At 52.0% G+C, this 13,898-nt stretch overlaps 1 protein-coding gene across 3 annotated transcripts in view; it reads right to left on the bottom strand.

Moving 5' to 3' along the window:
- Positions 1-13,898, bottom strand: part of Tpcn1 (two pore segment channel 1) — a 53,851-nt gene that overhangs the window by 18,924 nt on the left and 21,029 nt on the right. For all 3 annotated transcript variants that reach the window (XM_031337663.1, XM_031337666.1, XM_031337665.1), the window contains 8 exons: positions 6,991-7,118; positions 4,526-4,702; positions 3,112-3,225; positions 2,497-2,627; positions 1,707-1,795; positions 1,047-1,081; positions 559-617; positions 274-373 (listed from right to left, as the gene is read on the bottom strand). In XM_031337663.1, coding sequence (XP_031193523.1) covers positions 274-373; positions 559-617; positions 1,047-1,081; positions 1,707-1,795; positions 2,497-2,627; positions 3,112-3,225; positions 4,526-4,702; positions 6,991-7,118 — 833 coding nt within the window. The remainder of the gene's footprint in view (positions 1-273; positions 374-558; positions 618-1,046; positions 1,082-1,706; positions 1,796-2,496; positions 2,628-3,111; positions 3,226-4,525; positions 4,703-6,990; positions 7,119-13,898) is intronic.

The following is a 13,898-nucleotide window of genomic DNA, read 5'->3' on the forward strand; positions in this document are numbered from 1 at the left end:
TAACAGAACCACAGCAAGGCAGGCGCTGGATCTGTGTACCATTCTCTCTGCACGGAGCCTGGCTGGCTCCATTAGGGCAAAATCTTCACTGTGAGGCAGGAAAGATCCAGCACCATCTACAAAGTGGTGGCACAGAGCCGGAGACCCCGGCCATTCTCACAGCATTCTGTGAGGTGCCACACCCATCTGTGGACCTGGGACATGCCTACTTGGTGTCCCCACGTCTCCATCTGAGGGGCCCACTGCTGCAGTGGAGCCATAAGGGACACTCACCAGGTTCATGATGAAGTACAGCTCGATGGAGAGGTACACAATGAAGAAGACGCAGGACCAGGGGTTCCGGGAGTAGGAGGGCATCATGACGTCCGGAAAGCTGTGTGTGTGGCAGGGTCACCTTAGCCTCTACGGATGCACCTTGCGAGGGACAGCTGCTCCTCCCCACTCCCAGACAGCCCCCTTCCCTTCACTCAGCCGGGGTGCAGGGAAGGAGGGGGGAGATGGACATCCCTGGGCTGGAGTAGGGACAGAGGTCAGTGGTGGGAGTGACCCCAGACTTACTTGGCTGTGGTCAGGAGAACGAACAGGTTGACAATGCTGTTCTCCAGGGTGCTGAAGTACTGCAAGGAAAGGGTGGGAATGTGTTGCCAGGTCTGGACAGTTTCCTCCAGAGCGCCTCTCCCCCTCCCACCTCGGAATGCAAGGGGCATCAGGCAGAGGTGCAGTGCACACGGGAGCCTGCGCTTTCTGAGCCTGTGCTGACGGAAGGAGCGGGCTACCAACTAAGGGAGGGATGGAGTCTCCCAGGGTGTCACATGTCCCTGTAAGGAGCCCCCCTCCTCCACTCTCTGCTAAAATGCCCCAATGTTCCAAACCTGATGCTGGAAGCTGCTCCCACAAGAACAGCAAAGGGGGTGTCCCCTCGGCTCTTAGGGAAAGCGGTGGCTCAGGTCTGAGGGATGGGGACTCTTGGGAACTAGGTAGGGTGGTGCCCTTATTAACATGGCCTGGGTCTTCCATAGACAAGGGCCCAAGAGCTCATTACTTACAGGGTCGGAAGGGTTCGTGGAGAATAAGTAGAAACCTAGAATGTGGTAAAAACAAACAAACAAACAAACAAACAAACAAAACCCAGAGTAGAGTTAGAACAGAAACAGAGCCAGGGGTAAGGCTCGGGGAGAGCACTAGGGTTCAGTGAGGACTGCAGGGCTCTGGAGAACACATGTGCTGGCTAATGGGGGTCATGCCACTGTATGCAAGCCTGCTGACACCTAGCAACACGTGTTGGCTCTGCCAGATCTATTCTTTAAAAGAGCTGGAAGTCTGTTGTTGTTGTTGTTGTTGTTATTATTATTATTATTATTGCATAAGATTGAATTTTAAGCTGATGGTTAGAGGTTTTCAAACTAAATAAATCCCATCTGTGGGCTGGATCATAGATGGAGGCTGCTGATAGAGTGTCTCTGCAATGAGGACATGGCAGCCAATCATGCAAAAGGCCAGGCAAGCCAGGCTTTGGGTAGGGATGTTATTCCTTCCTTAGAAGACAGAGGCAAGACATTCAAGGGTTCTAAGCTAGCCTGGGCTACACAGTGAGACCCAGCTACCCTGGCCCCTCTACCACGTGGGGATGTAGTGAGAAGCACTGGGCTTGCTGCCTTCTCAGCCTATGGTGCCTTGAGACTGACTGGCAGGATGCGGTCACTCACCGAGGATGGCGAAGATGATCATGAAGAAGAGCAGCAACAGGAGAATGTCCATGAAGGGTGGCAGCGACTGGAAGATCTGCCGCAGGTTGCTGGGGAGAAAGATGGCCAGCTGAGGGGAAGCAGGGGTGGGAGGGCTGATCTACGCTCTGAGGTGGGAGGAATGGGCTGGTGGGGATGCATCTGGTATACTTGACCTACTGACCAAGGAGGGCACCGTGCTTAGCTTAGTCCTAATGTACCCGAGGCCTCCACTCAGCAGGTTGACAGAGACAAAAACAGAATATGCGTGTGTCTAGGCATGTGCATGTGCACATGTGCGTGCGTGCACATGGGCTCGAGTGCACATGAGCACATGTGCAGCCATCTCCACCAGGTAACATTCCCTCAAGTGGGAAGGCATGGCAGGAGGCTACATCAACTGAGGGACCAAGGTCATCTTCCACAGGAAGGAGGGGCATGCACATACATGTACTAAGCCACCCAGTCCCAGGACAGTTTCTAGCTTTGGGTACAAAGAATCAATTCCCTGCCATCAACAGGTTCCTGGCCAAGTAACCAGATGAAGTCTCCAAGGATAGGTTTAATTCTGGGTTGGGTTAGCTCTGGGCTCAGGGCTCTGAACTGGGTAGGAGGAGCCTGCGGGACAGGGCTGAGAAGTCTGCCTGAAGCTACTGTTAGAGGGCTGGAGAGATGACATGCTCAGACAGGGGAGAGCCCTGGGCCAGACTGGGGAGGACAGACTGGGGAGGGCTGCACTCCCTAGAAATGCCTACCCAGCCCCAGGCCTTACCGCCGCACACCACCACAATAGCGGCAGTCCACTAGGAAAATGCAGCGTAGTGCCCGGGTCACCCGCACGTGGGACGTCTGCCGCACTAGCACCACAATGGCCTCGATGAACTGCACCACCAGGACGGATGTCTGGGGATGACAGGTCAGGACATGGTTAGCTCCCTGACCCAGCCTCCAATGTACAGAGCAGACGCTGATGAGCAGGGACAGAGCAGGGACCAGCAGGGCTCCTTCCATTTCTGTCTCTCTCAACAGTAACAGTGAGTGAGCCCTCCTGCAGCCAGGACAGATGCGTAGCCTGAGATGAAGTTGCTGTGCGGGTCCTTTTGACAGTGAAGCACCATCACAGGTGCCCACCGATGTTCTCCTGACAACCTCATGGAACCAGGAAGCTCTTCGGGACTCAGCTCATTCCAGCTCTGCTCATTTGGGGATGTGGAAGAAGGAGGCCAGGGCACTTGGCCCCATGTGACCCTATAGGTTCCTGGCATATGCAAATCATCTCACAGGGCTATACCCCGGAGCGTACACCGGGGCCAAGGGGACTTTAAATGGAGCCGTAGATACAGATGTGACAGGAACCCGAGATGGGATGGACAGATAGATATATTACCTTGACCATGGTGCGTTTGTGCTGGACAAATGTGTGGAAGCCCAGCCACCGCAATTTCATGCAGAGTTCAAATACAACCACCATGAGGGCGAACAGCTCCAGGGTGGCGTGGACCTACAGCCACAGAGGTGAAAACTGTCTTCAGGGAGACCATCCATCCATGGCACCTCCCCTCTCCTGGGACTTCTCCCAAGGCGCTCAAGTGTGTGTATACAGACACAGACACACAGACACACAGACACACAGACACACACACACACACACACACACACACACACACACCTACCAAACCTCAGGATGCCAGACAAGGCTTGGAGACAGAGCTTTTCCCAGACAGCTAAGAATAAACCTGACATTCAAGAGATAGAAATGCAGGCCCACATAGTATAAAGTTAGGAAGGAAGGAGTCTGAGGCTCTAAGAGAAAAAAAAGTCTTGTTCTGGGGAGAACTGTGCAGTACTTATACAAAAGGCACCCAAGAAATAAAAACAAAAAGAAGGTGAAATACGCCAAACATAACTGTCATCTACATCTAAGCTGGCTGCGAGGGCTGGGGCTGGCTCAGTGGGTAAAGACACTGGCATTCCATGCCCTGAACCTATATACAGACAGAAAGAGAGCCTGTATATATGCCATGGCATGAGTGCAGGCACACACACACACGTACACACAGACACACAGACATGTACATACACACTCACATGGACACGCACATAGATATACACAGACACTCACATACACAGATATACTCACATGGACACTCAACACAGACACACAAACAGACACACACAGATACAGTCACAAATACTCATAGACACACACATAGACATACAGACACACACAAACCCACAGACACATACTCAGACACTCACACTCACACACAGAGATACTCACACAGACACTTACACACAGATACACTCATACACACACACATAGACATACAGACACATACAGACCCACAGACACATACTCAGACACCCATACTCACAGATACACACAGAGACTGTCATTAAACACACACACACACACACACACACACACACACACACACGCTCGCACACACATTCTAATCATAACTAATTTCTTCTAAAACGAAGGATTATGACCTGCCAACCTTCGTAGCAGTGCTACCCTATAGGATGGAAGGACAGTGACTCCAGGAAGACCCACGATGGGCTTCACCTACAGCCACAAGGGCCTTGCCTCTCCCAGGCCTGACCACGGTAGCCCAGTGAGACAGGCCTGAGTGAGCTCTGCAAGGCCCCAGCCTGTTCACAGAGTCACTGGGACAGAGAAGAGCACGCTCTCCAGCTGAGAGCAGCTGCACCTCCTCTCTGTGCCTCTGGAATGTTCTGCGCTAGGTCCCGAGACATCACTGATGGGGCATCATGGCTCCCTTTCCCAGGGCACTCACGTAAGTGTGTAGCTTGAGCACGGGGACAGCGGGGGACTCGCACAGCGACAGCAGCAGCAGGAGCAGGGCCGTGAGCAGCTCCATCATGTAGAAGAAGTGGTTGTGTACGAAGAGGTAGGCCGCCAGTGCTCTGGCATCCCTGGGGTGGGTGAAGAACTTGTCGTTGTTCTGACCTTCCTACAAAGACAGGATAGCCTGAGCACTCGAGCCCAGAGGTGCCTGGGAGGCGGTGGGGCAGAAAGTGAGGCAGGTCACAGAGGGTCACACAGGGCTCAGGCCATAGACACGTTAGCCCCGCCTCTGCCTGCTGATGGATCAGGAACTGCTGCTTAAATCTGATGAACCAGGAGAGCTCGGAGAAATGTCTGATCCTTACAGGGGATGATGAATTCTTAGGCTTGAAGTAAAGAGTCTACGCATAAGCCAAACTAGCAGCCTGGGCCAGGCTTCCTCAGGCTTCTCTGTGGGCACGGTCAAGTTCCTTGCCTTCCACCACAATGGTGAAGAGTTCAAGGCTGGAGATTTCCCAGAGTTTAAAGAAAGGGGAACTTATGCCAGGATTCTGATGGCCAGTACACCAAACAGTGGCTCCAGGATGTTGAGTGACAGTATCACATGGGAAGAGCTATTCCCAGTGGGACTCCTAGAGTGCACAGCCCTGCCCAGCAGAACCTCTGTTGCACTCTGTGTACACTTAGCTCCGTGCTTAGGGTTTTTTTAAGTGGGAGACTGCAGCACCCCAATTTCACCTTGCACAGACTCCAGGACGCCCCTCAGTGTTCTGTGACACACAGAACAGCCACCCCCTGCCCCATGAGGAATAATGCACCACAAATGCCACAGTACAGAGACTGGCACCTCACTCACTCACACCTCAGAGACTCAACCTCCCAGAGAAAAGAGTGAAACAGATCTCCACATCTGGGAATGCAGTGAGAAAACAATCACATTGGGGGACCACCCTGCCTTCCCCATGACCCTCTTCCCCTTCCCCTTCTCCAGCCATAGCTGACGGGAGATTCAGTCCCTTCTCGAGAGCCACATGCTGCTGCCCTTGTCAGGAATGGGAACTGAAGACAAACCACAGGCCAGACAGAGGAAGCAGAGGCAGGTCGTGCCCAGGGGAGGCCGCAGAAGAGCCCTGTGGTCTGAACAGGATGGCGTCTCCCACCATCTCACGGCAGCCTTGGAGGCCCAGAAGGCTGGAAGCTTCTGCTTTAAATTACTAAAAATATGCAGTTCTTGTGCAATTTCTCCAACCAACAGCTAGGGAAGAAGGTGTGGCTAGAGACAGACTGATAGGAGGCTCAGCTCCCAACTTCAGGATCCATAACCACCCAAGGGATGGCCGGTAGGGGGCGTTTGTCTCTACCCACCAAAGACAGGCTGAGCATCCACATCATAGGATCTAACTCAACTCCCAAAGAGAGCTCTGGGCTTGTGTCCAGACCGCCCGCCCACCCCTGGCCTCTGCTCTCTGGGGTTCAAGTCTCCAGGGCACAGAACCTCTACACTCATGGTTTCCCAGGGTGAGCAAGAAAGTTAATAGGCAATGGTAAGAGCAGAAGGCGGCACTGGCAGCAGCCACCCTTGATGCACCCAGGGCCTGCATCCCACATACACCAGGACCGGCCCTTCCCCAGAATGGCTGCAGGAGGTGGGTGCACACTTGAAATCCCAGCACTCTTGAGGCAGACAGGGCTCTGTGAGATTGAGGCTAGCCTGGTCTACATAACAAGTTTCAGAGCAGCCAGGGCTACACAGCGAGACCGGTTTCTTAAACAAAAGGGAGAAAATTATGTTGCCTGAGACTATCTGAATTTATGTTAACAAACTTTAATAGTTTTAAAGAAAAGTATTGCTTTAAAAAAAAAAAACTCTAAACACTACCAGCCATGGTAGCACACACCTTTGATCCTAACACTTAGAAGGCAGAGGCAGGAGAATCCCTGTGAGTTTCAGAGTACATAAAGTGGCCCTTTCTCAAAAAAACAAAACTGAAACCTTCCCCCAAACAGCCATGAACTATCAGACTGGACAGCAGCAACAAGGCACATGAGGAGACCAGACCACTCACTGCATGAGCAACCCTTTGCTATAGTACGAGGCAGGCAAAATGTCCCCTAAGGACTGACTGGGTCTGTGTGTGTGGTCCTGGAAGACAGAAGGGACAGACTGGGAACCTAGGGCAGAAACAGCCACAAATGGGGCTCAGAGGAAGGCGCCCCCCCACCCCCGCACACAAGCCCTATGGCACAACCAGGTGAGTTACCCCCCACCACTCTCCACCCCCCTACCCCCCACCCCCACTTCTAGTCTGGAGCAGGGGCAACCATGAAGACAACAGGCATGTTTCTAAGCTGAGCACGCCCCTCCCCCTCACTCGGGCCGCCAGTGCCCATCTCCCCTCCCCCTCACTCAGGCCGCCAGTGCCCATCTCCATGCACCAACCCAGAGACACTCACCTGGAGGTAGATTGCTGCCTCTTGATAATTCATCTCCCAGTTGTGTCCGGTGGGACTGGAGGGGGGACTGTTGGCTCCAGAGACCAGACTAGGAAGCTGGGAGTTGGGGATGTTGTGGCTGCCCCCATCTGTGTTAGAAGAGGGGAGAAACTCAGAAGCTGTGGTGGTTTGAATAGGAATGGCCCCCCACAGACATTTTTGTTTGAATCCTTGGCTCAGGGAGTGGCACTATAGGGGTTGTGGCCTTGTTGGAGGAAGGGTGTCACTGTGGGGGCAGGCTTTGAGGTCTCCTATGATCAAACTCTATGCCCAATGTGGCACAGTCTCCTGCTGCCTGTGAGAGGGCCCAGTGGGTGGTCAGTCTGTCGCTGTGCCAACCTGTACTGCTAGCAACAAATATCAGGGAGGCTGGTCAAAAATAATTTCTCTTAAATAAGAAAAAAAAAATGTAGCCGGGCGGTGGTGGCGCACACCTTTAATCCAGCACTTGGGAGGCAGAGGCAGGCGGATTTCTGAGTTCAAGGCCAGCTGGTCTACAGAGTGAGTTCTAGGAGAGCCAGGGCTACACAGAGAAACCCTGTCTGAAAAAAAAAAGAAAGAAAGAAAAGAAAAGAAAAAAAAATGTGCCAGCAAGATGGCTCAGCAGACAAAGGTGCTTTTCACCAGCCGGATGACCTGAGTTCACTCCCTGGACCCCCATGGCGGGAGGAGGAGCGTGTAGATGCACCAATCCCTTCAATAAACAAATACATGTAATTCTCTTTAAGAAAAAGAAGCACAGAAGACCAGAGGGAGTGGGAGGAGGGAAAGGCTAAACCTACACGTGTCTATATATATTTAGAAAAAGAAACGCAGGAAGAAAAACAAGAACCTGGCTATCTATGAGGATTGAGGGCGGGCAGAAAGGAGGGCTCGCTGCATAGACTTTTAACTTTTGGAAGCTTGTGGAGATCCGGCTGAGTCAAACATTTAACCACAGTGAGTCCTCCTCTCCACCCTCACCCCCCGCCCCCGGGGGTGGGGGCGGGGGTGGGGAGGGCACAGACAGGACCATCTGTTGCTTTCCTGCTCCCACCCTTGCTCACCTCTCCCAGAACCCCCGGGCTGCTTTGTTCCAGCACAGTGCCCTCTCCCACCCTCAGCCACAGTGTTTGGCTTGGACAGAGGCAGCTCTGGCTCACAGGCAGCTGACCCGGGCTCTCCAGCAGAGCTGGGGATCATGTCGAGCACTGGAGCCAGCCAACTGGAGCTGAGTTTGGCACCTGTCCTGGGTCAGCTGGGAAAGAGGAGCTTTTTCTGTGTTCCGGCTGCCTCAGAAGAAAGGGTCAACAGGACCCTTTGGCTTCCTAAGCTCGTTAGCCTGGCTTGTCACAATCCTCCCTCTCTCTTGATCCGCTCGGTGAATGTGAACATGGGGCAGTGAGCCCCACACAGTTAATTTACTGAGAAGAAATTAATCTATGACAATATTGGTTCCCCACAGGCCACAGCAAAGGAGGTTTCAATAGGAGGAACCCGATGTTTAGGTACTGTTATTTGCACGGCTGGTGGAAAGCAGTGGTGTGGTGGTACACACAACGGCACAGGCTAGGACAGAAGAGGCCAGGGCTGCTGGGGTCCCTGGGTCCCAAGATCTCTCTAACCTGGAAATGCAGGCCAGAGTCACTGCATATGGCCATGAACAAGGCTCTCCCCACACATTTATAAAAACACACGGAAGGGACCATTGACAGTAGAACATACAGATTTTAGAGTGCACAGCTTGACAGTTGTGATTTTGGAGGTGTGGGGAGTGGAAGCGGGGCCCTTTTGGGCACTCTAAGCAGCAGCTACAACAAGAAGTTAAACAAGTGGGGGCCTGGGCATCACAACCTGCAGTCCTAGCTTTGTGAGGCGAGAGGACTGCAAATTCATTATAGCGTTCAAGTCCAGCCCAGACTTGAAATCTCTACCTCAGAATGAAATGTAAGACCCACCACAGAGAGGGCCCAGAGGGTTAGGTTAAGGCTCTTGCTGCCAAGCTTGATAACCTGAGTTTGACGCCCAGGAGACCCACCATGGATGAAGTAGAGAACTGACCCCCACCTTGGCTTCTAACTTCCACACATGCACGATGTACAAACAGACATGGTAAATAAACACGTATTAGGAGTTTAAAAATACGCCAAGTCTAATGGCACATGCTTTTTAGTCATAGCACTTAAGAGTTAGGGGCAGGTGAATCCCTTTAGGGTCAAGGCTAGCCTGGTCTATATAGCAGGGTCAGACCAGCCAGGGCTATAACAAGACTCTGTCTCAGATAGATAGGTAGGTAGGTGGGTGGCTGGACAGAAGGACAGACAGGTACACATACACACACACACACACAAACACACACACACACACACACACACACACGTCAAAAGTAAAAGTGGACCAGACATAGCAAGGTGTTGTCTCAAACAAGTTAAAAGCAAATAGGCCAGAAGCTCAGCTCTGCAGGAGAGCACATGCTTAGTGTGCACGAGGCCCACAGGCAACCCCCAGCTCCGTAAAACCTAAACTAAAACCATGAAAAAATAAAGCCAGGTAGTGGCAGCACATGCCTTTAATCCCAGCACTCAGGAGACAGAAGCAGGCAGATCTTTGAATTCAAGGCCAGCCTGGTCTACAGAGTGAGTTCCAGAAGAGCCTGGGCTACATAGAGAGACCCTGTCTTGAAAGACCAAAAATACATAAATACATAAATAAATCTAAATAAAAGAGTGAAAGAGCCATGCCTTCCTCTGCCACAGAGAATCATTCAGCCACACCCTGCCTGATGTCCCTGCACACCTTACAACATTCTGTAAGAGGACTGTCCACCCAGTCTGTGTGTCTGCCTGCCTGGTCCTCTCAGTCTACGCAATCTGCAATGCATCGGAGTTGATGTGGAGAGTCAGTGAGTTCTGCGTTTCTGAGGAGGATATTCCATCCTGTAACTGTGCCCTCGAGTAGCCAGTGTCTGCCCTGACTTCCAGCGATCCTGACTCAGATGCAGCCTCTGAGGGCCAGGCTGTGGAGTGCACGCGCTCAATCCTTAGGCAGAAAGGAACACCTCGAGGTCAGGTGACCTCCAAAGTACAAACTAGGCATGGTGGCTGGCCTGCTGTAACCCTAGAGCTTTGGGGACTAGGGTGGGAAGACCCTAACAAGTCACAAAAGGAGGAAGAAAACCCACCAAACAAATTCCCAGTAAGAGTCATTCTCAGCTACGACCAGCTGCCTGAGCCATCCTGACAAAGCAACAAAAACAAAACAGAACACAAACTAACAACAAAACCAACAAAAGTAGGCAGGCAGATGCAGGTGGCCAGAGAAACAACTCCACACTCCGGCACCAGCACCACCCTGAGGGGTGAGCAGCTCTCCGACCTCCAATCACATGGCCTAGCTGCTTGACTCCAAGAGAACAATAATGCTGTTAGCACACAGGAGCCTCTCCCTTTGCCTGAGGCACCACAGCCCACCAGCTAGTCTAGCTTGCAGTAAAATGATAACCACCTACAGGGCCTGGCCTGCGCACCAGATACAGAGAGGCTTTATCCTCAAGAGGGAGAGCAACGCCTTCTGCTTCTGCACTGCTGCGGCTGGCACCGGGTCCAGATGTGAGAAACTTTATCTGGACTCAGAAGATGGATGATGGGGCTCTTGAGGTGTCCCCAGGGCTGGAGGAGGAGCACAGGCCCTCTGTGGGGAGGCAGAATGGGAGTGTACACTCCTCAGCCTGTAACTGTACAGGCAACAGCTAAATTAACACAGGCTGAGGGGGCCTCAGGAAGTTGGCAGGCCCCACCCCTAGGATAAAAACAAAAAACAACAACAACAACAACAACAACAAAAAAAAACGATTCCACACAGATTCCTGCTCCAAACCCCTCCCTTGTCTGGCCACTGCCAACAAGCACCAAATACTGTATAAAATAGGTGCACGTGTCAGTTTGTCTTCTTGGTGTGTATTTATGGTTTTTCCAGACACGGTCTTTCTGTATGGCCTTGGCTGTCGGTGAACTCGATCTGGATAGCCCGTCTATTAATTGTCTTTTTAATCTTCTCACAGGCTCTCCTGCTCTGCCACAGTTGGAGTCATCTCTCCTGTGGACCAACCCAGGCACTTCTGTGAACTTGTCATTGCAATGTCCTGCCCCAAGACCTTTCTGTACCGGAGAAATCTGGTGTGTGTGTGTGTGTGTGTGTGTGTGTGTGTGTGTGTGTAGGGGTGTATGTGTATGTATGTATGTACAGGGGTGTATGTGCGTGTATGATTGTTTACATATGTGTATGTGTGTATATGTGTATGTATGTGTGTTTGTGTATGTATATGTATGTGTTTGTGTGTGTGTAAGTGTATATGTGTGTGTATGTGTGTTTGTATGTGTATGGGTATGTATGTTTGTGTGTTTATGTGTATATGTGTGTGTTTGTGTATATGTAGGTGTGTATGTATATGTCTGTATGTTTGTGTGTTTATGTGTATGTGTGTTTGTGTATTATAGGTGTATGTGTATATGTGTATGTATGTGTATGTGCATGTGCTTGTGTATGTGTACATATGTGTGTGTTTGTGTGTATATGTATTTGTGTGTGTGTGTCTGTGTGTGCTAACTTCCCAGTTCTACATAACCACCTTAAGAAAACTACAGCAGGGCAGGGAGACGGCTCAGCTGAGAAGGTGCTTGCAGCATAAGCATGGAGACCGCCGTGCTGCACGTGGTGGTGCCTTATATAAGACCAGCCCTCAGTCAGGGGAGTCAGCTGGGTCCCAGGAGCTCACTGGCCAGCCAGTCTAGCTGAAAATGTGAGCTTCGGGTTCAGTGAGAGACTCAACGTCTCAAAAAGGACATTGGAATACAACCTCTGGCCTCTACACGCCTGCATAGCCATGTGTACCCACCCCCACATGCACAGCACGCGCATACACACACATACACACACACCCTAAGCCTGCTAGTATTAGTCTTCTGCTTCAAAAATAGAGTGTCTGCATCCCTGGGAAACCGTAAGCATTTACTCTCAACACACACTCCACTTAAACAGGCCATCCTTCACATCTTCTTATCCCTTTTACCTCTTCTCCATCACTATCCTGGCCCCTCATTATTCTGGAACTTTCTGTCTAAGGGACCTTTAAGCAGTCAGCCTTCTCAGGTCTTTCAACTTTCCACGCTTGCGCTGCCTTGGAGAGCCTGCCCTTGGCTCCTCTGTGAACTCCCATGACCTTCTGTCTCTGACCTCTGGCCCTTGCCTGTCCCCGTGGTCAAATGTCAGCGCCATAAGGCCTTTGTTATAGTCTCTGTGGTATCCTCAAAGCACAGAACACGTGTGTGTGTGTGTGTGTGTGTGTGTGTGTGTGTGTGTATGTGTGCACACGCACGTCCAGTGTATAAAGAGTCAACAAATCTATCAGGACTGATGTGAAATAGAGGATCTTGCCTGAAGATCACACACTCCCACGGGGCACAACAGGTGGCAGAGAGCCAGGCGCAGGACCTAGCAGCATTTATCCAGAGCACACTAGGCAGCACCCAGGGGTGTTAACAAGTACGCCACGGTCCCTCTGAATTCTTTTAAAGACTGATTGTAGAGGAGTGGATCTATACAAAGGTGAGCCAGGACAGACCTTTCAGAAAGCACAGAAAGGGAAAACCGATTCCAATGTCCAGGCAGGGAGCTGAGCTCCCTCCCCCACACACTCCTGTGCATCTGATCATTTAACCCTTCACTGTGGAGAACGAGACACAGACCTTGGCAAGGCTTGGGACTTGTGAGTGGCTCTCATGCTGGGACAGGCCTGAAAGGCTCTGGGTCACCTGGGTCACTGAAGGGCTTTTCAAGGAAGCCACAGGGGATTCTGCAAAGCCTCCTTCAGCCATGCAGGTGGCTGGCTAGGATAGTTAGGGATTACAGAAAGGTCATCTGTGTTGGGCAGGGAGCCACCGGCCCTCCCATCCTTTCATGTGGAGGTTTTGGTGGCTTTGGGTCCAAAACCTCTTGCAGCCTAAGCTGCAACCCCCTGCCTGAGCCTGCTTGTCTGCCTAGCTCTGAGGCTGGAGTCACTCCAGCTCCTAAGGGCCTATTGTCCCTTGTATGAGCTGTGCTCAGGGGCTTGGCAGTGTTCCACGGGGGAAAGGACAATTAAGAACCCCAAGGAAGGGAAGAAGGGATGTGTCAAAGCTCAGAGGATGGACCACGTGGCCAGCAAATTCAGGTGAGGAACTGATCCCACAGCCCGGCTCTGATAAACACGGGCCAGTTTGGAAGTAAACAGAGAATGCCCTGTGACTCTTCCCTGTAGCTCTTCCGTATGTCACCACAGTGCGTGATCTATATCCCCTGGTCCCCCTGAGGCTGGTCTCTCTGAATCTGCTACAGAAGCCCTGGCTGCACAGTCCCAGCCCAGTGACCACTGGCACCCACCTACCCTGGTGACAGGACCTGCCCAGGCTCCTCCTGAAGAGCCTCCCATGAGAAATAGGTGACAGTCTTCAGGCAGAAGAGCTGGGTACACACAATATCACCCTGGTGTAGCCGCTCATTATGCCCTCTCCAACGCAGACCGTTAAAGACCCCACCAGCCCCTGGGACTTTGGCATGTCTGAAAGTAAGTTCCAGGTGACCTGCACGGCCAGGAGGCAAAGCATGCCACAAGAACCATGATGGAGGGACCAGGATAACATCATCAGGGAATGATCCTGGAGTTAGCCTTCTCCAGCCTTCTCAGGACAACAGTTGCCCTTGGCCTCTGAACTTCCACTTGTCTGGGAAGCAGCTAGAAATCTGTAGGGATGCAGGGACTGGCCTGTGTGGCCAGTGGAAGCACAAATCCCCTGGTTCTTGCACCCACGGTTTGGAACAAGCCAGAGAAGGTGGCTGGGTAGATGGGGGGGGGG

This window comes from Mastomys coucha, unplaced genomic scaffold, assembly GCF_008632895.1.
Source record: "Mastomys coucha isolate ucsf_1 unplaced genomic scaffold, UCSF_Mcou_1 pScaffold22, whole genome shotgun sequence".
Taxonomy (NCBI): Eukaryota; Metazoa; Chordata; class Mammalia; order Rodentia; family Muridae; genus Mastomys; species Mastomys coucha.